The 24,020-nt window shown below is 41.6% G+C and overlaps 1 protein-coding gene across 6 annotated transcripts in view; it reads left to right on the top strand.

The window, feature by feature from the left end:
• The window catches only part of mast2 (microtubule associated serine/threonine kinase 2), a 151,399-nt gene extending 127,859 nt beyond the window's left edge, over positions 1 to 23,540 (top strand). For all 6 annotated transcript variants that reach the window (XM_053636474.1, XM_053636473.1, XM_053636472.1 and 3 more), the window contains 21 exons: positions 2,617 to 2,692; positions 3,828 to 4,037; positions 5,936 to 6,037; positions 7,174 to 7,306; positions 8,053 to 8,129; positions 8,224 to 8,327; positions 8,418 to 8,626; positions 10,821 to 10,959; positions 11,395 to 11,527; positions 11,624 to 11,789; positions 13,170 to 13,271; positions 13,479 to 13,601; positions 13,755 to 13,864; positions 14,097 to 14,251; positions 14,895 to 15,178; positions 15,751 to 15,966; positions 16,407 to 16,633; positions 16,728 to 16,850; positions 16,933 to 17,069; positions 17,194 to 17,378; positions 18,539 to 23,540. In XM_053636474.1, coding sequence (XP_053492449.1) covers positions 2,617 to 2,692; positions 3,828 to 4,037; positions 5,936 to 6,037; positions 7,174 to 7,306; positions 8,053 to 8,129; positions 8,224 to 8,327; positions 8,418 to 8,626; positions 10,821 to 10,959; positions 11,395 to 11,527; positions 11,624 to 11,789; positions 13,170 to 13,271; positions 13,479 to 13,601; positions 13,755 to 13,864; positions 14,097 to 14,251; positions 14,895 to 15,178; positions 15,751 to 15,966; positions 16,407 to 16,633; positions 16,728 to 16,850; positions 16,933 to 17,069; positions 17,194 to 17,378; positions 18,539 to 20,463 — 4,936 coding nt within the window. In that variant the 3' untranslated portion in view covers positions 20,464 to 23,540. The remainder of the gene's footprint in view (positions 1 to 2,616; positions 2,693 to 3,827; positions 4,038 to 5,935; positions 6,038 to 7,173; positions 7,307 to 8,052; positions 8,130 to 8,223; positions 8,328 to 8,417; positions 8,627 to 10,820; positions 10,960 to 11,394; positions 11,528 to 11,623; positions 11,790 to 13,169; positions 13,272 to 13,478; positions 13,602 to 13,754; positions 13,865 to 14,096; positions 14,252 to 14,894; positions 15,179 to 15,750; positions 15,967 to 16,406; positions 16,634 to 16,727; positions 16,851 to 16,932; positions 17,070 to 17,193; positions 17,379 to 18,538) is intronic.
• Positions 23,541 to 24,020: the final 480 nt, after the last annotated feature.

Here is a 24,020-nt window from a genome sequence, read left to right as displayed (position 1 = left end):
GCACCTAAAGGCCAAAACACTAAACCGACACATCTTACTCTTCATTCTCCTTCTCTTCTTTTCTCTCCCATCATTACTCAAGGCTTCTTTCTTTCTAAACCCTCATCTCTCACTCCACCCACTACTCCCTCTTTTTGGTTAAAATGATTTATTCAGGAAAACCGTGGCCGTCCCCGCTGCTCTAGCGAGACTCCCCCAGTGGGGGTTCTGTAGATCAGGATTATTACATCCATAAATATCAAATGAGCGCACTAGACTAGCTATTAACGCATTTTACCCATTATGTCTTTCCAGAACTCTCCATCATCAGTAAAATCTCTCCTGCTTAATTAGAGGCAGGGAAATGAGGCAATCATATGCTAATTTTATGACCTTCCTCTGTCGAGTGAATTGGTACAGTGGTGCTTCTTTTCTGTTTTTCAGCACATCAGGCTGTATTTCTCTTATAGCTGAGATACTTTCTCTCTCTCTCTTTCTTTCACACACACACACACACACACACACACACACGCAGTCATTCGCTTACATTAATGAGCTCAACATTGATGTCATCATCCATCATGGATACGTCATACCTGTTTTTTTTTTTTTTAGAGTAGTTTATCTGGATGTTGCCGGAATGCAGAAATTGGTGAAAAGATAGCCGTCACATTCCCACTTCCTCCCTAACCTAGCTTTCCCAGGGAATTAGTACCCAGTCAGATGGAACAAAAATATGTGCGACGTGAATTTTTCATACTGCATAAGGTAGGTTTTTTCCTGACACTTGAGGAATAAGGTGTAGAGATGAACAGTTTTATTCGACTGAACAATGATCAGCTCAGACACATCATTTAGATTTGTATCTGAATTGGCCGGCTGAAACGGTGCTCGTGATCAATTTTCCGTTTCATTATACCCCTTATTACTCACCTGAGCTGTGTGTGCCTGTGTGGCGGGGTCGTGTCTGTAGGGCTGCCACATGGATTTTTAAAAAACAGAACAAAAATTTTAATCACAGCACTGACATAGAAATGAGATCTGACATGTCTGTAGCAGAACAGTGTAACTTGAGAAGCCTCAAAAGTGCACAATTGTTTTGGCCCAGTCTTATTCTGTCAAATGCATTCAGCTAGGTCTTATTTTACGGGCTTATTTTATGACCTGCCTTGTCCATGTATAGCGGGGTGTATGTGTTTTGTTGTTTTTGTTTTTTAAATGTATGTTAAACTTATTTTTAAAAAGAAGATTTTAAAAACAAAAAAAGGAAATATTTCCAAATACATTTCATAACATTTTTGAAACTGAAGTTGTGTGTGTGTGTGTGTGTGTGTGTGTGTGTGTGTGCGCGCACCTCTGTGACTTTGTGGGTGTTTGTGTGGGGTTTGTATATATAAAGTAGACCCATGACACACACACACACTTTGGTTTCTGTGCTCTCAGAACCACCTGTTAGTCTGATGCGATTTTGTCATGTTTTGAAACCAATCTTTACCATGGTAACTAACAATACACACACTCCATTTAATTGGACCTGAGAAATACCTCTTTACCAGAGGTATTTCTCATAGTATATACTGGATCTTTCGCATGCTCTTTCGCTCTTTTTCTCTCTCTCGCACGCGCTCTCTCTCTCTCACTCACTCAAACAGCGTACACAATGCCTCCTCAGTTCTTTTTCTAGCTGGTAAAGAATGACCGTGCAGAACAAAGATCCTGTTTTCATTGGCACACAATCTAATTAAAAAAAACAGACTTTTCATATAATTATAACTTTTCAAGTTAGAGTGAAAATTCTAATAGCAAGGTTTTTTTCTGCTTTGATTAGAATTGAAAAATAAATAAATAAAATCATTACACGACCTCATTATTATCGGTCTAAATGCGGGACGCTTTTCCAGCACAGCAGCAGCACATTGATCCATCTGCCACTCTGGGTTTTATTTAATAAAGGCAAAAATCACTCCGACGCTTTCATTTTGCCTTTTAGACACACACACACATATACACACACACACACACACACACACACACACTCTGTCAGGAGCTGAAATGCGCTCGCTATGATTGTTAATGCAGCGTCCTTGGGCTATCAATCACTCTGTCAGAGCTAACCTTTTCTTACTGCAGCCTCAGTTTGATTGCAGTTCTCTTATTGAGATATTTTTCATGTAGACATTCCTGACGTTAGGACACACCTGTTGACGGTTATTGCACTGGCGCTGTGAGAAACTGCACCCCTGAGGTTGACCTAATATGCCAGTTTGAGTGTGTTCTCATTCAATTAGGCTTTCTAATAGTCTAGGCAAGCTGTCGATGGATGACTAAAAGCATGACCTCATCCACACAGTCACATGACCGATTTCTCTCCGCTCACTAGTGTGACTCATACAGAGCCCCCCCCCCCACCCCAGCCCCCATTAGCACACACTGCAAACACAAACACACACCTACACCCATTCACATCCACACTACCAACCTCCAAACTGCCTTTGTAGAAATGTTTTCCTTTTTAGGAGCAATATATAGCACTGCATATTTACTGTCATTTCTTGTTCACATGTTTTGAATAAACAGATTTTAATCTGTCTTTTTTTGTTGTTGTTGTTTTTTGTCTTTCCCCCCTTTAACGTTTAGCCCTGGGCGCTCTCCCATATCCTTCGACCATGAGATTGTCATGATGAACCATGTTTACAAAGAGCGTTTCCCAAAGGTGAGCCATATCTAGAGAATGACAGTGATTTAATATTAAAGTCTAATAACTCAATTCAAACGTCAATGCAGCCTAATTTAATCGGAATAAGAAACGCACACATTCCAACACACACAGGAATTGGGTTAACTCCTTGTTTCTGAAATTTCTATGGATTAAAACAGATTACCATCACATTGATTTTATAGCAGTCATCGCTGAGATTAACATCTGTGTACTAACCGAGATTAATAAATATTAATGGGGTATGACAGGAGGGTTTTGCATAATTTACGGTAAATTCATTGCAAGTTTATAGCCCTAATGAGCCCTTGATTGAAGTAGCTCAAACCGGAGAGGAATGTGCACAGGTTAGAGGCCATGATCCCACCGACTGCACTGTGGCTGTTGGAATTTGACAAGGTGTCGAAGACCTGTGTGTAGTTGTATCGGATTGAGCGCGATTTTTGCTGCATTGTCTAAACCGAATCATTGTGAGATATAAATGCCATCGTATCTGTTATAAAGTTATGACGTTAGGGGTTACGAAGCCGTGTTTAGACAGTTATGCATAGGGCTGGGCAATACGACAAAATATATATATATCATAGCACGATACAAGATCACGATATATAATTTATCTAACAAACTGTCTGTAAAACAGTAGTAAAATAAACAAGAATCTGTTAAACCGAGTTTGACAAGTCTTTAATGATGACGAAGAAGATTAAGTCAAATCAACAGCATCCATTCAGTACCAATTCATTTGTAATTACTAAAACCTTTTAAAAATACATCACCATACCAACGATATCTCAGAAAAGTGTATTGCGTAATCATTTATTGTGATATCGATATTATATTGATAATATCGCCCAGCCCTGTTTATACAGCCGCCCTCTACCTTGATGGATAACTCCCTAGAATTACCAGCGGGATATACTGAACTAAAACAAACTGAATTTTAACGTAGCACACAACAGTGCACTCACTGTGCTCAAAGTCAAGTTCTACATTTTTGTTTCCTGTGGTCAAGTTACAAATGATACGCTGCATAGGTCGCATTGTGTGTATGTGTCTAATTTTTAAAAAAAACAAACTCCACCTGGACCATACTGACTAAAGTGCAAATCTCGTGCATGTCCCATTCCTACAGGCCACGGCTCAGATGGAGGAGCGTCTGGCCGAGTTCCTGTCCTCCTCGGCTCCAGAGAAGGTCATGCATCTGGCCGATGGTGTCTTGAGCTTCATCCACCACCAGGTGATCGAGCTGTCCCGAGACTGCCTGGAGAAATCACGAGACGGCCTAATCACCTCCCGCTACTTCTATGAGCTGCAGGAGAACCTGGAGAAACTGCTGCAGGATGTGAGTATCGATGGGTACGATGTGTGGCCAGGTTTAATTATCATAAGTACGACATTTCTGTCGGGCTTTACCACAGCAAGCGTCACGGACATGCAGTACTGCCAGCACAGGTGGTCACCTGTCATGCGTTCATCATGTGACACACTGCTGATGTCTTGATTATCTCAGTGATGGAATCATGGAGGCTTTAACTAGCTTTATCGCTCCCAATGGTCCTATTCAGGTCCACATTGTGTGTGTGTGTAATTGTGTGTCACTGTATGTATATATGTGTTGTGCGTATGGTTGGGAATGGGGGAAGCACCTCCCTGATTTTAATTTCACACTTCAGTAACCACCGCTGGTGACGGATGACTCTCCTGAACAACTGAAAGGAGGGGTACAGTGATGGAGAAAGAGAGAGAGGCTGAGAGGAGGAGGAGGAGTAGGAGAGATCTGGTCAGACTATCTGCTCTTTTGGTTGGTCATTTCTGACCAGCGTATCAGTGGTGGCTGTGTTGCGCTGATCTCAAAGCAGCGGAATGCTAACACACACACGCACACCCCCCTAGGCGCTCTGTTGTGGGGTGAAGGCGAGCGAGGATGACATCACCTAGCTCAGGCTAATTGGCGTGTTTAGGTTGGGGTGAACCAGAGTGACAGGTGGGGTAGGCTGCGGTGTAAATCGTTTCTCGAGCAGGTGTGCACAGGAACGTGCACTCGAGCTCCTTCTCAGTGTGAGGATGGCACGCGTTTCGTGGCAGAGGAGACTCGAGGAAGAAGAGCTCCTTCAGCGCGTTTTGGAGCGAAGGGTATGGAGAATACGTCAGTACAGCAAGGAGCTTACAGTTGAGTCCGGTGCTGATGTTCTCTCTGAGTGGATTTGTGGAATGGATGCATGGCGTCTGCTGGAATCTGGAGGGTCGGGTTGTCTGGGTGGTTCGTTTCTGAGGATTGACTTGACGTGGTTTGTTTTGGGTTTGGTTTTTGCATACTAGAGTATCGTTTGGTTGGAATATTCCACTTAATTTCTTTTTATTTATTTATTTATTTATTTAATATATATATAACAGAAGTGTTGGTCTGACTGAATTGATGTCCAGGCTTTTTATTTTTCCATTGTCTTGTCTTTCATTCAGGAGGTAGTAAAGGTCGTAGTCAGGGTGACCCAAGACAGCTATCTCTTTCTAAATGACCAATCGCTACCGATTGCTATAGTTCAGTTTCCAACAGCGTCGTCATTAGAAACCACAGGAACCAATCTAGTCGTTCCACTGACCTGTCTCCGTGATGCCTGGCCTCTGATGAATCCAGAGAATGTGCTCCTGACCTCATACACCCTAGGGCAGATTTCCAGTCTTTCAAATCTCTTTCTCTCCTTCCCTGTGTCCTGTGGTGAACTCTGTCTAGAATATCTATTGGTTAAACCGTTCTGTGTGTGTGTCTGTGTGTGTGTGTATGTGCGTTTCGATGCAGGTTTCATTACCTGTATAAATTATTCAGGGGATGATTAGAAATCCCCCGGAGGGAAGAGTGTTGTCCGCTGTAGACAGCTCTATTAGCCTGAGTCCAGCCAGTGTTTATTAACCAGCCAGACTCTATTACACATCCCTCTGTGCCATTTCATCAACTCACTATTCCCTTTTCCATCACTCCTCACTCACTCATTTCATTTTATTTAATTTTTTTCTCGGAATTCACACACATCGTACCTTTTTGTGGTTATTACAAAAGCACTTTTCCAGTCATTTCTAAAGAATTGATTGAATCCAGAAATGTTGTATCATGTCTTTTGAGATGTGTACATTTTTCCAAACGTGTTCATTAATTCCAGTCTCCTCAATGGAAGTAAAAGGAGCTTATGAAGTGATTTTTCTGTTCACTTTTTAAAATTTTTTATTTTTTTTTATCGTTCTTAGGCTCATGAGCGTTCGGAGAGTGTGGAGGTGACCTTCGTCACCCAGCTCATTAAGAGGCTGATGATCGTCATCGCTCGGCCTGCCCGGCTGCTGGAGTGTCTGGTAAAAAGCTATGTTCGGTCTTCCTGATGCTTTATTAACCTTACTGTTATTCTTCGTGCTGTTTTCAGCAGTTAACGAAGCAGAAGAATCAGCTGCAGCCCGACTAAACCACTGTGAGCCTATCAATCCTAAAAGACTCCTCCTTAGGCATTAGCTATTTGCCAGAATGTTCTCTCCTTGTAGGTCTGGAATGATCAAGCGTACAGACACTGGCTGATCATTTATAAAAAAGCTTATTTCTGATCATGTCCATGTGTTTGCATTGCTTCGTCGTTACACATCACTCATACACGACTGTACAATAATACTAGTATGATAAACACACACATGCTGTAGGCTCCATGGTCGTGCTCGCAAGACAGATCAGACTTAGTACCGAGTGTGACAGCGTATTTAAAATGACTTTTTCTTTATGCAGCTGTTCATGATTTAATCCTGAGACCAAGGCGAATATTAAAACAAGCAGAGATTTTTCTCTTCGTCACCTGTCGTTGATATCGTGAGGAAAGGTTTTGATTGATTACATGCTTACTGAAATCGAGCGTGCTTACTGATTTGGACATAAGTAATTAAATGTGTCATTGTTGATTTTGGAAAACACACACTATTAAAGATTTCCAGAAAGTTCCAGATGGACAAACCAAACATGATGTTGTTCTGATGGTTAAAAAAAAAAAGATGGTCTGTGTGTCGTAAACATCTCTGTGTCTCTGATAATAGGTGGGAATAGTGCAGCTGCATGGTATAATGAAGCAATGTAATGTCTTACTAGAGGTACGATCAGTGAGCGTAGCGTTGCTTTTGTGACCGCTGACAGTTTTAACACGCTGACTGTTCTAGCCGTGTTCCTCATGTAGCTTTCTGCAGCCATGGACAATGATGGTGGGAGACTTTTCCGTAAGTTAATCTTACAAAAAAAGCAGATGCGAGTGGAACAATTTAACAGGATCACTATTTATTATTTATTTATTACTCTGGTGGAATAGATAGACAAAATGATGTTAGAGCTCTCTACTGTGTGTCTTTATGTGGAGAGAAATTTCCTCCTGCAATGAATGCCACTATGTTCTGAAAGTGCTTCACTCTTTGTTAGAAATGTTCTCACTTGATTTCTGTCTCTCTTTCCTGTGTTGTAGGAGTTTGATCCTGAGGAGTTCTATCACCTGCTGGAAGCTGCAGAAGGCCATGCAAAAGAAGGCCAGGGAATCAAAACAGACATCCCTCGTTACATCATCAGTCAGCTGGGCCTTACTAGAGACCCCTTGGAGGGTAGAGCCGATTTCCTGTTTTGAAAACACGTTCCTGTATTGTTTTAGCACGCTGATTTTGATACTTTTAATGTCTTTAGTATTTGTTGCGTTCATTAACAGAGGTGTTAATAGGATTCTCTAGCTGAATCCTAGCAAAGAAAACACTAAGGTCCCGATCACACTAGGTGTAACTTTTACCTCGGCCTCCGCTGCATATTTATAGCTATGCGAAGCGAGCAAGTTTCCTTGCAGTGTTAATAAATGGTCGAACTTTTAGACATGCATTACTGGCAAAAGTTTTAGTAAACACCCTCCCCACCCCCACCCACTTTTTTTTTTAAGTACAAACTTCGTTAAAGATTTTTTTTTTTTTTAAGACTTCTACATTAGCGAGTCAGTACAAAAACATTTTAGATTCCCAAACATTAGTTTTCCAGCACAAAATGAAATGTTACAGAAAAATGTTTGTATGTCAGTAAAGAAAGCAACGTCTTGTATATGTGTGTATATACATATACACACAGCTTGGTGCTTGCATACTCAGAATGTATATTGAGGAGAAAAAGACTAATATTTACATGCATACAAAAATACATAGTGTGAATACAGCCTAAGACAGTATTAGAATATTATGAGACCTACGTTGTTATATTGTGATAAAACAGTCTCATCTGGTTTTCTTTAATGCTAGCTCTGAACTATATAGTAGCAGAAGGACAAGTCGTTTCAGCTCAAGGCGTTTATCGCTTCTTGTCCTCTGTTCAGAAATGGCCCAGCTGTCCAGTTACGACAGTGGAAACTCAGAAACACCGGAGACTGAATGCTGCCTCGACTCCTCTGAGGTAAGCCAAGCACTAGTTTAATGACAGACGTGAATTAAAGAGCATCAATTTATGGGTCTGATACTCCCGTGGACTGCGATTTGTTTCTGTTCAGAGTCGAGGTGCTACTGTACAGCCAGCTCAGCCACAGCCTAAGACCAAAACACCAAGAGAGGAGGACTTTGAAACCATCAAACTCATCAGTAACGGAGCTTACGGGTAAGACATCGTACGAAATAAACGCACGTGTAAACGGTCCGAAATGTCATCGAGGACTCGAATTACTTAATAATATGTATTTGATTCCAGGGCTGTGTTTTTGGTGAGACATAAGGAGACACGTCAGCGTTTCGCCATGAAAAAGATCAACAAGCAGAACTTGATTCTGAGGAACCAGATCCAGCAGGCGTTTGTGGAGAGGGACATCCTCACCTTTGCAGAGAACCCGTTCGTCGTCAGCTTTTTCTGCTCCTTCGAAACACGCAGACACCTCTGCATGGTCATGGAGTATGTGGAGGGTAAGAAGCACTTTTAGTTTAGCACTTAGGCCACAAAAGTGGCCTGATTCATGTACAAGTCAAACAAATAACCAGCTTAGGTTTATTTGCAAATGTAATATTTGGTGTTGGGAACATTACAAAACAAATATTACTACCAGTGCCCTTCTATTCTGTCCTGAAAAGGTCATTTTTTAGGCCTTAAGTGTCTCAAGTTTGATTTTCTATCGTTTTAGATGTTAAGCTACCACCATTCCTAATCTGAAGGTGCATTTATACCCTTGGTCAATAGCATGATGTTAAACTAAAGCTTTCAGTATTTGAGCTGTACACATAGTCATGTTGGTATGGTGAAAACTTCTTAAATGTGCTATTTGAAAAAAGGGTTTTCATATTTGATATTTCTTATCTGTAATTTTTACTAATATAAATTGCAGGGGTGGACAGTTTGCTCACCCAGTACAAGCAGATTACTCTTCCAGGCGATCAGTTTTTCCATTCACATGCAGGTCACTACTCGCTTATTTTCCATAGTCTGTATTAATGCACATAAATAGAGCGGCACAGGGATGACGTCATGTTGTAAAGGCAAAACCCGGAAAAGAGTTTGCATTTTAGTACTTCAGGTTCCATCGTCATGAAGTCAGTGGTTTTTTTAATGGGATTTTGGTTAAAAGCCCGAAATAAGGCCTGTGGTGAACACAAGCTCAAAATATTTATATCTACGACATAAAATACGCCAGTAAAACCCCACTCATGATTTTTTTAAAAAGCTTTTACATGTATTAAAAAAGGCGGTTGCTAACTGTCACGTAATGAGGGTTTAGGATGGATGCAAATGCAGATAAGAGCTTTATTGAAGAGAGGCAGACAAATCCAAAACGTGAAACCATAGCGTGGTCAGAAACAGGCGAAAGGTCAGGCGATCGGCAGACGGGCATAAACAAGGCTAAACCAGAATCAAATAATGAGGTCAAGAATAAGATCAAAACTATGAGACATGAAACTATGAATAAAATGCTTGGTGCACAGAAAACTCGCGCAGTACTTCGCGTCGAACAATGAGACACGAGGGGTTTAAACGACAAACGTAATTAAGAGTGAACACAAAACAGCTGAGACTAATGATGACACGTACGGGAACAACCAATGACAATACAAGGGCGGAGACAGGACAGAAATCATAAATGCTCATGTAGAAAGTAAACAAAATCAGTGTCACTAAAAGAGCGCGCTGCACACTCCAGCGCTTATGTGAGGGGAAATCGTGACACTAACATGTTGCTAAATGGAACTACAGACGTTATCGGGGACATTAAACGTCATCACGCCGAGCAGGAAAAAACTTTGTAGATAAACTGGTTCAGGTGTGCTGCGCACAATTCCCAAAAAAACGTGGATGAAGATTCCTCCACAGAGTAAATCCGTATTATGGAAAATGTTTTAAATAAAGTTTGGAAAAGTTGTGGGAAGCTCGGTGATGGTGAAGTCGAGCGACCGTGGTATAGTTCGTTTATAGCGTACGGTTAGCTGTTTATTTCTGCAGATTGTATTTACGCTTCAAACTTCATACAAATCGTGTTCATTTGTAAAAATTATCTTGATGCACAAAACGTGTTAGTATTGTAAACTTTTGTTGATCACAGAGATTATGTTTTTGCGATAAACCAAAAGCCTATGGGAAAATCCTTTTGGGTTTTTGTCAAGGGAACCGGTGTGATGATAACTTCCGGGTTCTGGTACAAAATGACGTCATCCCTGCACCTCTCTATTGCTCATATTACTTTTGAGTTCAATTCAATTCAATTCAATTTTATTTGTATAGCGCTTTTTACAATAGACATTGTCTCAAAGCAGCTTTACAGAAATATCCACATGGTATACAGATATTAAAGGTGTGAATTTATCCCAACTGAGCAAGCCACTGAGTGGCGACGGTGGCAAGGAAAAACTCCCTAAGATGTTTTAAGAGGAAGAAACCTTGAGAGGAACCCGACTCAGAAGGGAACCCATCCTCATCTGAGTTCAGTAACATTAGTTGCTGCTTTTTGGTGGTAGTTAATTTCAGTGCAGGCACATTGGAGCTTTCACTGGCTAATGAATTGATTAGTGATTTAATGAATTTGTCCATCCCTGAATGTCAGCAAAGTCTTTAAAGGTATTTGCAGAGGCGCTGACGGAAGCTGTACTAAAGCCTGAGTGTGATTGTGTTCAGGTGGGGACTGTGCCACTCTACTAAAACACATCGGTGCGCTGCCTGTGGATATGGCACGCATGTACTTTGCTGAAACCGTACTGGCACTGGAATACCTGCACAACTATGGCATTGTACACCGTGACCTCAAACCTGACAAGTGAGCTCAGCACACACAGAGACAGACACACAAACACTCAAAGGCTGAGACAAACATACACCGAGCCATGAACACACAGAGAAATACAAGGACGCACAGGTAGAGACTGTCACTCACATACACATGGACAAAGAAATACACACACCAAGTGTAAGACCAACACTCACAGACAGAGAGACACACATACAGAGACTGCAACACACACAGATCGATACTCAAACACAGAGAGACACAAATCGAGGCACATGCAGAAAGAGATGTAAACACACACACACACACACACACACACACACACACACACACACACACAGAGACAATAATTTGCTCCCAAGCTTCAAAATTTCCCTCTGTAGTTTATTGTAAGAATTTCTAGAGAGCACTTGTTGTCACCTGCTCATCAACTGTGTTTTTATTTATTTATTTATTTTATTTCAGTCTTCTAATCACTTCAATGGGCCACATCAAACTGACAGATTTTGGCCTGTCAAAGATTGGTCTTATGAGTCTCACCACTAACTTGTATGAGGGCCACATTGAGAAAGACGCCCGTGAGTTCTTAGATAAGCAGGTAAAGACTTTTGTATACGTCTGTGAGAGTTTCCATATTCCTCTTCTCTCATGTGGTCATTCACTAAACCTGCTCTGCATCCTGTTTGCCTGCTAGGTGTGTGGTACACCTGAATATATCGCCCCGGAGGTGATACTCAGACAGGGTTATGGGAAACCAGTGGACTGGTGGGCCATGGGAGTCATCCTGTATGAGTTTTTGGTGGGCTGTGCGCCTTTCTTCGGAGACACCCCCGAAGAACTGTTTGGACAAGTCATCAGCGGTTAGTAGCACAGTTACTATTACACCAATTGTAGAAAAGTTACACACTTCCCTTTCAGGTATTTTTTTCAGGAGATACGAGTATGCGAATGAGAACATTAGATGATGGATAATATGGAAAAACACTGAAAAAGACCACAGAGAACATTCTACGCTCTAACATGTTAATACGCTAATACGAACAAGGACTGAAATTAACAAGGGTGATAAAGTAAATAGAGAAATAAAGAAAAACGAATCAAGAGCATATTACAACCTTTGCAGAAAAAGAATTGACATGATATAAACATATGGAAAGTAGCACTAGTGAGCTAAACGCTGGGAAAAGACACATCCTGTGAATACCTTCCGGTGTCACCTAAAAGTTCATGTTTTAACAGTAATGTTTTATCTGCACATAATAATTCTGAGGTAATAAAATCGATTTATGAAACCACACAAATATCTACAACAATCTCTGCACTGGAATATGTTTTGCATGTTGCATTTGTAAGAATGGGGAAAATCAAACATGAATAGAAGCCTGATATATTTATGTAATCAGAGAGAGTGTGTGACCATCTGGGCTTAACATGGTGATAGAGATGGTCCTGAAGGAAAGGGACTGGGCTAGAAATGGTGATGGAGAACAAATGAATGGGGAAGGGACAAAGACAAGGCCTGTATGTACTCTCTGAGGGCACTTGGAAATGGTATTAAGGAAGATGGTTGAGGACAAGGTGATTGGCAACAAGATGGTTGCCAGAGAAATATCTCCCTCCAGTTCTCACCTGGTTTCCTACTGATGCTAAGCAGGGTTGAGCCTGGCCAGTACCTGGATGGGAGACCTCCTGGGGAAAATTGATTGTTGCTGGAAGTGGTATTAGTTAGGCCAGCAGGGGGCACTCACCCTGTGGCCTTTGTGGATCCTAATGCCCCAGTATAGTATAGATGGGGACACTATACTGTAAAAACAGCACCGTCTTTCGGAGGAGACCTTAAACTGAGGTCCTGTAGTCATTAAAAGTCCCAGGACAATTCTAGTAAAGAGTAGTCCTCTGAAATCCCCCACTGGCCCTTCTCTATCATGGCCATCATAATCTCCATCTCTGAATTGGCTATATCACTCTCTCTCATCACTCTCCTCTCCACTAATAGCTGGTGTGTGGTGGGCATTCTAGCACACTATGGCTGCCTTCGCATCATCCAGGTGGATGCTAAACACTAGTGGTGTTTGAGGAGATCCCCCACGTCCCCCCAATCTGTGTGAAGCACTTTGTGTCTAAAGCACTATATACGTGTAATTGTAATAAGAACAGAGCACTGTCCCCATGATAGTTTGTACTTTACACTGATCATACAGGTAAAGTACATTTGTTGCCTGTTTGACTTTTTGCTGCAGATGAGATAGTGTGGCCTGAGGGGGACGAAGCTCTTCCTCCAGATGCTGAAGACCTCATCTCTAAACTTCTCCGACAAAACCCACTGGAGCGATTGGGAACAGGTCTGCGCTCGTACATAACACACGCAACGACTGAAGTGCTAGTGTTTTTTTCTTAAAGTGAAATCAAACTTGTGTACTTGTCTTGTTCATTGTTCTTGTGTTGTGTTTTGATATTCTGTTTTGAGTCTCCAGCTCTTTATGATTCTGTTTTTGTTTACACTCTCTTTCTCTCTCTCTCCCTCTCTCTCTCGCTCTCTCTTTGTTCAGGAAGTGCGTTTGAGGTGAAGCAGCACAGGTTCTTCATTGATCTGGACTGGAACAGTCTCCTGAGGCAGAAAGCTGAGTTTATCCCTCAGCTCGAGTCTGAGGAGGATACCAGCTACTTTGACAGTAAGTCTTCAAATAAGCCACTTTTTTTTTTCTCACCAGGAATGGAGTGAAAAAAAAAAGGTGGTGGGGAGGGGTGTGCACTGCTTTTATCTGTCAGTCTCACACAGGCACAGCCTGAGTCTGTTTTTAATGCATTTCTCCCTTTTTCAATAGCTCGCTCAGACAGGTATCACCACGTGGACTCTGAGGAAGAAGAGGATACCAATGACGATGAGCGCTTGGAGATCCGCCAGTTCTCCTCCTGCTCCCCACGATTTAACAAGGTACAAAACGTATCACGTTTCTGAATGCAAACGTGCAATGATCTTCGTTGAAGACCTAATGTGCTACTAACTTCACTCTGATCCAGCTTTTATGTTCTGATACACACACTCTATATTGAACCAGTGCATCCCTTAAAAAAAAAAACAACACCACACACACACCTCTCCGTTGTATTGCATCTATACATGTTCAATGAGACATGGTGTACAGCGTCTCGTGTTTCCTGATCAGGTTTACAGCAGTATGGAGCGTCTGTCCCTACACGAGGAGAAGCGCACTCCTCCCCCCACCAAGCGCAGTCTCAGCGAGGAGGGCACCGAGAGACTCGACAGTCTCAGCAGCCTCAAGTCTCGGGACCGCAGCTGGATGGTGGGATCACCTGAAATGTACGTGCTCTGTTTTAGTAGTTACTGTGATTAATAAACTAATGTATGGTGTATCTGTGGGTCACCAAAAACATGAAAGAGCGATGTAAAAATGAAGGCTTTAAACGACATTAAAAATATCATCTATAATATAATTTTCATTATAGCAATTTAACACAAAAATCACAAAAGGGAACACTCTTAGGCTGCGGTTATCCTTCTGCCCTGCTAACAAAAATCGTTCAGTTATTAGTTTCCAACTGCTTATTTTTACCTGAAGGTAGACGTATGATTAAAAAGAAAAACAAAACAGATTGTTGCTTAAAAAGCTGCACCTGCAAGCTGTAAACCCAGAGATTTACAAAGAGATATGAGGTGACTGGAGGACAGATTTTGAGGATTGGTTGGGGAAGATTGATGGAAAGAATACATAAATGTGCCATGCAGATTTAATTCAAGTCATGCACTTTGGACTCCTTATCTATTTAAAGGATTGCATAGCTGTAGTAACTGTTTTTTTTTTTTTTCTTGTATACTTGGTATACTACTTTATAATCATTCAAAATTGTTATTTACATTTTTTTTTTATTCATTACATACATATTTCTGTTATCCAATTTTGAGGATGGATTATTTATTAACTTACATGTATGTTTATCTTCAGCCTGCGTAAGCGCCTGTCAGTGTCAGAGTCTTCACACACTGAGAGCGACTCCAGCCCCCCTCTAACAGTACGCCGCCGCTGCTGCTCTGCAATCATTGAAATGCCTCGGTTCGCTATCTCCACCGAGGAGGAGGGCACCAGGAAGACTCCAATCAGGGCTCAGCGCAGTGAAGAGCTCCCTTCTGCTATCCCAGAACTCCCAGTGGAGAGGGAGCTCCGACTGGATGATTCTCCCATCACACCAGGCTCCACTTCCAGCCAAGCCACCCGCGGCACGCTCACACGTCAGTGCCGTCTCTGCAATCCACTACATATTACACTACCTGTCCAAAGTTTAGAAACACTCATTCTTTATTTTTATTGTTATTTTTTCCACATTTTCGAATAATATTAAGTCATCAAATCTCTGGAGTAACACAAATGGAACTATGGGAATTATGTTGTGATAAAAAATCCAAAATAAATCAAAATAATTGAGTATTTTAGCATCTTCACAGTAGACGCCCATTACGCCTAGAATTTCCAGAAATGTATTCTTGGCATTTTCTCAACCGATTTCTTGAGGAATTTCCCCGAGATGCTTTTTAAACAGTGTTAAAGGAGTTCACACCGACGCTGGACTCGTATTGGCAGCTTTTCGGAATATTTCGCACCGAGTCGTCCGCTTAAAAAAAATTTTTTTTTGTAAATAAAATGTTAGTTTTCTGTTGAAAGAAATGATTATGTTGGCACGATTACATTTTTGTCTACAACACCGGTTTCAAACATTTAATCACGCACCTTTTAAGATCACATGGGTTAAGCTTCTGACTATGGATGACTAACATTTATTGTCTGTAATGTGCCTTGTGTGCAGCTGGCAGCGGTAGCGATTCTGTGGATAGAGGACCTCCTCGCTGCAGCAGTACTGAGGGAGCAGATAATTCCACTCCCAAAGCCATCAGCGACCTGGCAGTCCGTCGAGCTCGCCATAGACTGCTGTCAGGAGACACTGAGAAACACACGTCACGGCCACTCAACAAGGTCATCAAATCAGCCTCGGCCACTGCGCTGTCGCTCATGATTCCTACAGGTGAGTGCATGCCTCTGTGACCAAACGAATGAAAGGACGTTCAGCCTTAAATGGTGATTTCCTTACATTCTTCCTTACTCACAGTAGTAGAACATGTGGGGTTTCAATTTTTGTCATTTTATTATACGGATGTTTTAAAGCAAGTCTTTCCTTCAACTTCTTAATTCCTAAAATCAGCCTCATTTTAAGTTGAGAATTTTTTTAATTGATTAAATTGAGTCAGAGTACTGGTCAGTGGTTACTGCAGTAGTTCTGCCTGATTCTCTGAAGAAACAGAGGAAGATGAACATCCTAGTTATGACATTTCACATGTAAGAGCCTGTTGTGCTGTAAAATGTTCCATTTCTCAAGCAATTTATTATGGTGACTTTTCAGGAAGTGTTATAACGTGAAAAAAGTGAATTTTTATATTTTATTAATACCAATTTCCTCGGCTCCAGAGCACCATGGAGCCTCTCCCCTGGCCAGCCCCATGTCTCCTCATTCCCTGTCCTCCAATCCATCGTCTCGGGACTCGTCTCCCAGCAGGGACCTATCACCGGCTGTTTGCAGCGTGAAACCTGCCATCGTTATCCACCGAGCAGGCAAGAAGTACGGCTTCACGCTGCGTGCCATCCGTGTCTACATGGGAGACACTGATATCTACACCGTACACCATATGGTCTGGGTGAGTTTGTTAGACCTCTAATAGAGATCATTTTGAATTTTTGGAACCTGTTTTAACTGGATAATTAAAGCGAGTCTGCTGACTTTTTTTCCAGCATGTGGAGGAGGGAGGACCAGCTCATGAAGCAGGTCTAAGAGAGGGAGACCTCATCACACACGTTAATGGAGAAACGGTCCACGGGCTTGTTCACACCGAGGTCGTGGAGCTCATTCTCAAGGTACGTACAAACACAGAAACATGCTCAAGTCGTGTTACAAATCGAGCATGGTGAATCTAAAACTGGCTTTTATTTCATGCAGAGTGGAAATAAGGTGTCTATATCAGCCACTCCCTTTGAGAACACATCCATTAAGGTTGGGCCGGCTCGTAAAAGCAGCTGCAAGTCTAAAATGGCTCGGCGCAACAAAAAGACCAAAACAAGAGAGGGACAGGACAGGTGAAGTTCATGGCATCTTTCATTTTTCATTCTGTTTATGGTTGGGGATAGGAATAGTTTAATACTTTCTCTATATTGACTTGAAACTGTGTGTGTTTTGTGCATTTGGGGAAATTCTCCACAGTAAGAAGAGGAACTCCCTATTTCGGAAGATCACTAAGCAAGCGTCTCTCCTGCACACCAGTCGTAGCTTGTCATCTCTGAATCGTTCTGTGTCATCGGGTGAGAGTGTGCCTGGATCTCCCACACACATGTCCCCTCGCTCCCCAACACAGGGCTACCGCTCCACACCGGATTCGGCCCACTCGGGTAAAGCTTTCAGCGTGCTTCACTATGTATAACCCCAGTTCCAAAAAAGTAGGGACGCTGTGTAAAATGTAAATAAAAACAGAATGCAATGATTTGCAAATCTCATAAACCCATATGTTATTCACAATAGAACATAGAAAGCATATCAAATGTTTAAACTGAGTAAATGTACCATTTTGAATTTGATGGCCGCAACACGTCACAAAAAAGTTGGGATGGGGCAACAAAAGGCTGGAAAAGTAAGTGTTAGTAAAAATAAACAGCTGGAGGTTAATTGGCAACAGGTCAGTAACATGATTGGGTATTAAAAAAAAAAAAAAAAAGAGTATCTTAGAGAGGCTTTCAGAAGTAAAGATGGGCAGAGGTTCACCAATCTGCAAAAAACTGCATCCACAAATTTTGGAACAATTTCAGAATAATGTTCCTCAACGAAGACCATGAATCTCTCATCAAATTCAAAATGACCTTATTTTTTTCCTTAAAATGGTACATTTACTCGGTTTAAACATTTGATATGCTTTCTCTGTTCTATTGTGAATATTTGTGAAGATTGCAAATCATCGCATTTGGTTTTTATATACGTTTCACACAGCGTCCCAACTTTTTTGGAATTGGGGTTGTGCTGTTGTTCACATCTGAGCATTTTATTCTTCCTAATAAGTATTAATGCTCTGAACTCACAAAGTGCTTCGTAAAGCTGTAACGCCATGTAATTTAAAAAAAAAGTCGTTAATGATGTTCTCGCTCTTTTGTCTTTATGCGTTTGTTAAATGTTGGTCCATTTTTTTTGGCGGTACAGTAATTAGTATTAGTAGCACTTCTGGTCATAAAGTTAACGATTCCACTGTAATTGAGCAGCAAATTTTTTTGTGTCACTTTTAACCTACAATTCACACCAGACTTGACACTTGAGTAACACTTGTGCATTCCATAAGTAATTTTCTGTCTCCGGCACACCAACTGAGTCATCAAACAGCATATATTTATTCTAGTTACACCTGATAACCTACCCATCACCAGCATCATATTGTTATAGATGATTAATTCCTCAATGCCATGCCCATTTTTCATGTATATGATGTGATTATATATTTTAAAAGTACGTTTGAATGATTTGTAGAACACCGTAGCAGTATGTGGATTTTTGTCTGTTACTGCAGTTGGGGGAAATTCATCTCAGAGCAGCTCTCCCAGCTCCAGCGTGCCAAACTCTCCTGCCAGCTCTGGTCAGATCCGACCCAGTTCCCTGCATGGCCTGGCCCCAAAGCTGCAGCGCCAGTACCGCTCCCCTCGGCGCAAGTCTGCTGGTAACATTCCCCTGTCGCCACTGGCCCGTACTCCCTCACCAACGCCCCAGAGCACTTCCCCTCAGCGCTCCCCTTCTCCACTGCCCAGCCATGCACTCCTGAGCTCCTCCATCGGTCAGTCCTTTCCTGTAAAACTGCACTCTTCTCCTCCGCTGGTGCGCCAGATCGCGCGTCCGAAGAGTGCTGACCCGCCTCGCTCCCCTCTACTGAAACGTGTGCAGTCAGCGGAGAAACTGGCAGCCTCACTCTCATCCTCCTCCTCGTCTCCCTCTCCTTCGTCCGCTGCCGATAAGAAGCTGCCGGTGGGCGCTGGCCGCAAGCACAGTCTGGAAATCGCACACACCGAATTTAAGAAGGAGATGCTCCAGCGGGAGCCAAGTTTGCAGAGCTTGCAGGAGTGCGCTAGTGAGACTCTTCTGGGAGGGAGGGTGTCTCCAGCCGAAAAGGCCACCCTGCAGAAGCCTTTAGCCCGTAAGCTAGGTCGGCAGGAAGGCCCCGACTCTGCCACTGGATCGTTAGGGCTGGCTCCTGGTAAGAGCAAGCTGAAGGACAAGCTGTCAGCTATCCGGCAGGATCGTGCTGAACGCAGAGAGTCTCTGCAGAAGCAGGATGCCATCCATGAAGTGGATTCCTCTGAGGATGAGACAGATGAGGGTTCAGAGGACAGCCAGGATGGACGCAGGACAACCTTTGTCCCTCCTAGTCATGTGCTTCGGCCCACGAGTGTGATAGGATCCGCACATATCAGGACAGGGCCTGCTGCTTTAACTACTCTGCCTCTGACCCCTTGCACAGTGGCTCAGCCAGGCTCTCCTCAGCTCAGCCAAGGTCTGCAGGCCCAAAACCAGACGCAAGCCCAACCTTCATCATTGGCAGCTAACAAATCTGAGCAAGAACCCACCCAGACCCTGATATCTACTCCCTCTGCTGCCTCTACCTCAGCCCTACCAGAAAATTCCAGCGAGAGACGGGGAAAGATTCAGGACTCTGTGTCCAGCAGTAAAACACCTGGTCCTCAACCCAGCTCTCTGACCAGCACTTTTTCTACACCTGGTAGCGCGTTTACGACTGTCAGCAAGGACCCTTTTGTCAAACCCTTAGCACCCACTGCAGACCGTAGGACTGCCAAAGTGATCAGCAAGCAAGAGCCCAGCACAGTGCCTGTCATAACCCGAGAACCCCAAACCCCTACTCCACCAACTGGAGGCATCACTAAGGAGATGAAGGATGCAGACAACCGGAGACAAGCAGCTGCCGCTGCTGCAGCAACCTCCTCCATCTCCATAGCAGCTGAGAGTGGAGTGGATAAAGTGGTTTCCCAGCTGGCCACAGTGGCCAAGAGCATGCTAGGGCCGGTCAAGCTCAACATCCCAGGGACCAAAGATGCCACTGAGCGGAGTAAGGAGACCAGACCTCAGGCAGACATGGTTCACCCAAAAAGCAAAGATCCACATTTGAACAGTTCTCGTTCTCCTGAAAAGACATTTCCAACAGTTGCTTCTGTCTCCAAAACAGGGCGACAGTCTGAATCCCCCACTCGACAGTCCCCTGCAATATCCGAGTTACCTTCGACTTCACATAGGTTCCAGGAAACCGCAGGAGCTTCAAAGAGGCCTTCCATCCCAAAAGACAGCTCATCAGGACCAGGAGAGTCCCAGGAGAGGCCAGGAACTCCACGGAGCAGTGCCTCCCAGAGGCCCAGCCCTGAAGCACATTCCCAGAGCCAGGCCAAAGCCAGTTCCTCCGCACAGCAAGACAAATCCAGCAAGAAGACATAGCAGTCTTGCACAGAAAAAAAGACAACTCGCCTAGCATGCATGTTAAAAAATACAAAAATATACTTCACACTAACCTTGAGAGGAAAGAAGTGAAAGAAGCAAATTCAAGCAAAGGAGCTTAGCAGCTTCATTGTGGATTGTTCTTTATTTGAGGACTTTTGGATTGCTTTTATTTTCCTCTTTACCACTATTCTCAGCATTGTTTTATTGAGTTCAGAAAAAAAAGAAAATATGGGGCTAGAAATAAACCATTTGAAGACAAACATTGTAACATTCAGTGCGTGTTCACTGGGAAATTAGGTTCTCACTTTATTTGCTGTTTTAGGTCTAGTGGTGCCTTAATATAAATTAAAAAGTCCTCACTTGTAAGTCTGTTTGCCATTCATTGATGGAGGTAAGATGTATCTCAGCAATAAAATCAACATATGCTTAGCAATTTCTATTAATGTAGTAGAATCCTGCATTCAGTTGGCTGAAAACCACCACTACATTTTCCATCAGTGACTATTACAGTACTTTTCCAACAGTTTGAGTACTGTACAAATTGCATGCATGGAATATTACACATTGCTCACTAGTGCTAAAATTAATTACGCAAAAGAGCCTATAATATTATTTAAAACAGGTTTCCCAGTTAAGAACAAAAGGTTAAATTAGATGTGTGATTAAAAAAAATATATTTAATTTGTTGGCAGGATTTCATGTTTCTTCAAGTTGTTTAGCTGTACAAACTTATTCCATCTGCCAGGATACGTGTGTTATTAGTTATTATGGTAAAACATCAGGCCACATGTACATGCTTGATGTATAGATGATTGTATATGATGTACTGATATTAATGACGTCGTCTGATTTCATACTGATGTCTGAAAAAAGTGCGCCTAATTGGAAATGTTTTGTTTTTATTTCTAGCCCCTGCTCTCTTTTTTTTATTTTATTATAATTAATAACAACTGAAATGGTTTTTATTTTTAGGATCTGGACCAACTTGCTGTGTTCTTTCTGTATATTTGCCATTAATCTTTTAAAGTCAGAAAACTTGTACAGGCTTGTTAATGAGTGAGTGAGTGAGTGAGCGTGTGTGTGTGTGTGTGTGCGCGCTCTTATATAAACGGATATTTAAAGTTCTGTGTCAGTTTTATATCTGAGTGTATTGGGAGTGTATCTTAGATTAGATTCTGTCTTTGCCATTTCAGCAGTGTCTGATTTAGACATTTATTACTAGCAGGCAAGGATGTATTTGCACAATCCATTTTTACTTTGTGTCATATGAAAACTAATAAAATACAGTCCAATCAGATCCCAGGGCTTGTTGGGGTCTTGAGGGGTTTGACCAATCATTTAACCCCTTGTTACCTGTCATGTTATGTGGCTACATTTATGTGTTTACACCAACGTAAGTGAATCAGATGCCTGTGGAAGTTTAAGTGCACTCTCCCGTTTCTCCTGTTCATACTGGGTTTTTAAGCCTATTTGTGCTGACATTTACAGAATATCAATTACTTTCAGTTAGTGTTTTAACAACGCTGTTACAATGCTATATATTCATCAAGGAAGGCTCATAACTGATCCAGTTTTAAACCCTTTTGTTTTTTATTATTAATTGCAGCGTGTTCATGAATGTCATTTCATAGGTGAGTCCTGAAAATCTCAGTTTAAAAACAACCCTACTATAGTTTGCAGCTAACTTTGATTTCTTAATAACTTCTTAATAAGGAGAAATTAGTCATCAAATGAAATGAAAAGCTTTTGACGGCTCTTTGAGCCAGAAGCTTTATTTCAAGCTACACGGTTTCTGTGGGTATTTTACATTTTTTGTGTCTTATTGTATTTTAGAGTTGGCGGTTTGCCATTATGCATCTAAGTGGCTCTGTCCTGAATTCACAGCTTGATACACAGGACCAAATATTGAGCTGTATCTGAATCTGTTCCCTCCAGAAGATATAAACCGTTTACCTCTTTATTAGGACTGAGTCTAGGATGGAGGTTAAACGAGTGTGGAGGTGGGTAGAAATTATTAAAAAAAAGTGTTAATGGATTATTTTAACCGTAAGCTATGGACTGGAATATGACTACTGTTTAATTTAATCAAAGTCGAGCACAGTTTGGTGATTCTCCTGCTTTAACTCTAAACTAAACCAAGATTCTTTATAATGCTAAGAGCAAATGATTTAATCCGAAATCTCTCATCTGAAATTAAAATGCCAAATTTAGAAAACCAGACTTATATATATATTTGTGTGTGACGATTCTCAATTATACTGACCAACCTCATATACAATTTTCATGATTGGGTCAAACCACTGAGTGTCTAACAATAGGAGGCCCAAGTGTGTGTGTGTTTTAAGAAACAAATCAGCAGTGTTGGTCTCCAGCATTCCACTGGACTCTAATGTCTATTACAGTCCACAGCTCATGGTTAAGCATTATAATTATACCTTGTTACTTAGTATAATATCCAAGTAATTTTAAATCTAGAATAATTAGGAACAAAAAGTGGTCTGAACCTTGACTTTTTGGGTTAACTGTGTTATGTATTGTATTCACATGCTCACTGTTGTATAGTTATACTATACTGTATGCTCAGATCTGGTTAAAATGCCAGGATCCTGTGGAGTTGTTCACTAATACGTCTTGCAGCCATATGGCATCACACAAACACACCGTGGGCGTGTGATTTTACAGCCAGCCCTTCTTACCCTCTGTCTGTAAAACAAAACCACTAAAGCACCAGTAAATAAAGAGACCACGAAGGCAGTCACACTGCATAGTATAAGTCTATGAAATGACATCTGGACAGAATAGGTGCTACACCACTTTCCCTGAGGGATTTCCCCAGTACATAGAGATTATAGTATATGTCCTGTGTTCTCTGTGGGGTTTTTTCTTCTTCTTCTTCCATTTTTGCGCAAGACAGGTTGTACAAATGAACAGAGATGGGATTTGAAAAGGAAAAAAAAAAAAACAAGAAAAAACTGCTAGTTAAACCAGTGCAATATCTTTTTAATTTCTGTTGTGGTAAGATGCATGTTTGTTGTAACTCCTTCCTTAAGAACAATAAAGATTTTTTTTTTTTTTTAAGAAAGTTGGCTCTCTTATATTTCCATGAGTATGTGCCTACTTTTCATTGTGCAGACATGAAGCAGTGTAGATGATGTGGACCGTTTAGCTCTCGTTTTAATCTGAAATGTACTCCAAGCTGTAATATAAAACAGCAACTTGAAATGGGGGTTTGGGGAGATTATGCCGTGTAGGTTTAGAATGAGCTTGTGAAATGGTGTCGTCACCTGTCACTCAATCTTCTCACCTCTGTTGCCGGAAATTATCATCAGGGAAAAAAAAATGGCAGAGTTTTCAACGTTTTTCTTTTTACTTTCCTCAATATTAATATGGTAAAAAAACATAATACATAAAACATAATTTTTAAACACAAATTACATTGTTAAAAAAAATTCAGCTAGTTTTGTTGCTTTTATTCTTTCAAGAGGTTATAAACATTATTATTATTATTATTATTATTATTATTATTATAGTAATATAAAATATTTTATATAGTA

Source organism: Ictalurus furcatus, chromosome 11 (assembly GCF_023375685.1).
Source record: "Ictalurus furcatus strain D&B chromosome 11, Billie_1.0, whole genome shotgun sequence".
Lineage (NCBI taxonomy): Eukaryota > Metazoa > Chordata > Actinopteri > Siluriformes > Ictaluridae > Ictalurus > Ictalurus furcatus.
Note: the sequence above shows the minus strand (reverse complement) of the source record. Positions and strands in the feature narration are given on the sequence as shown.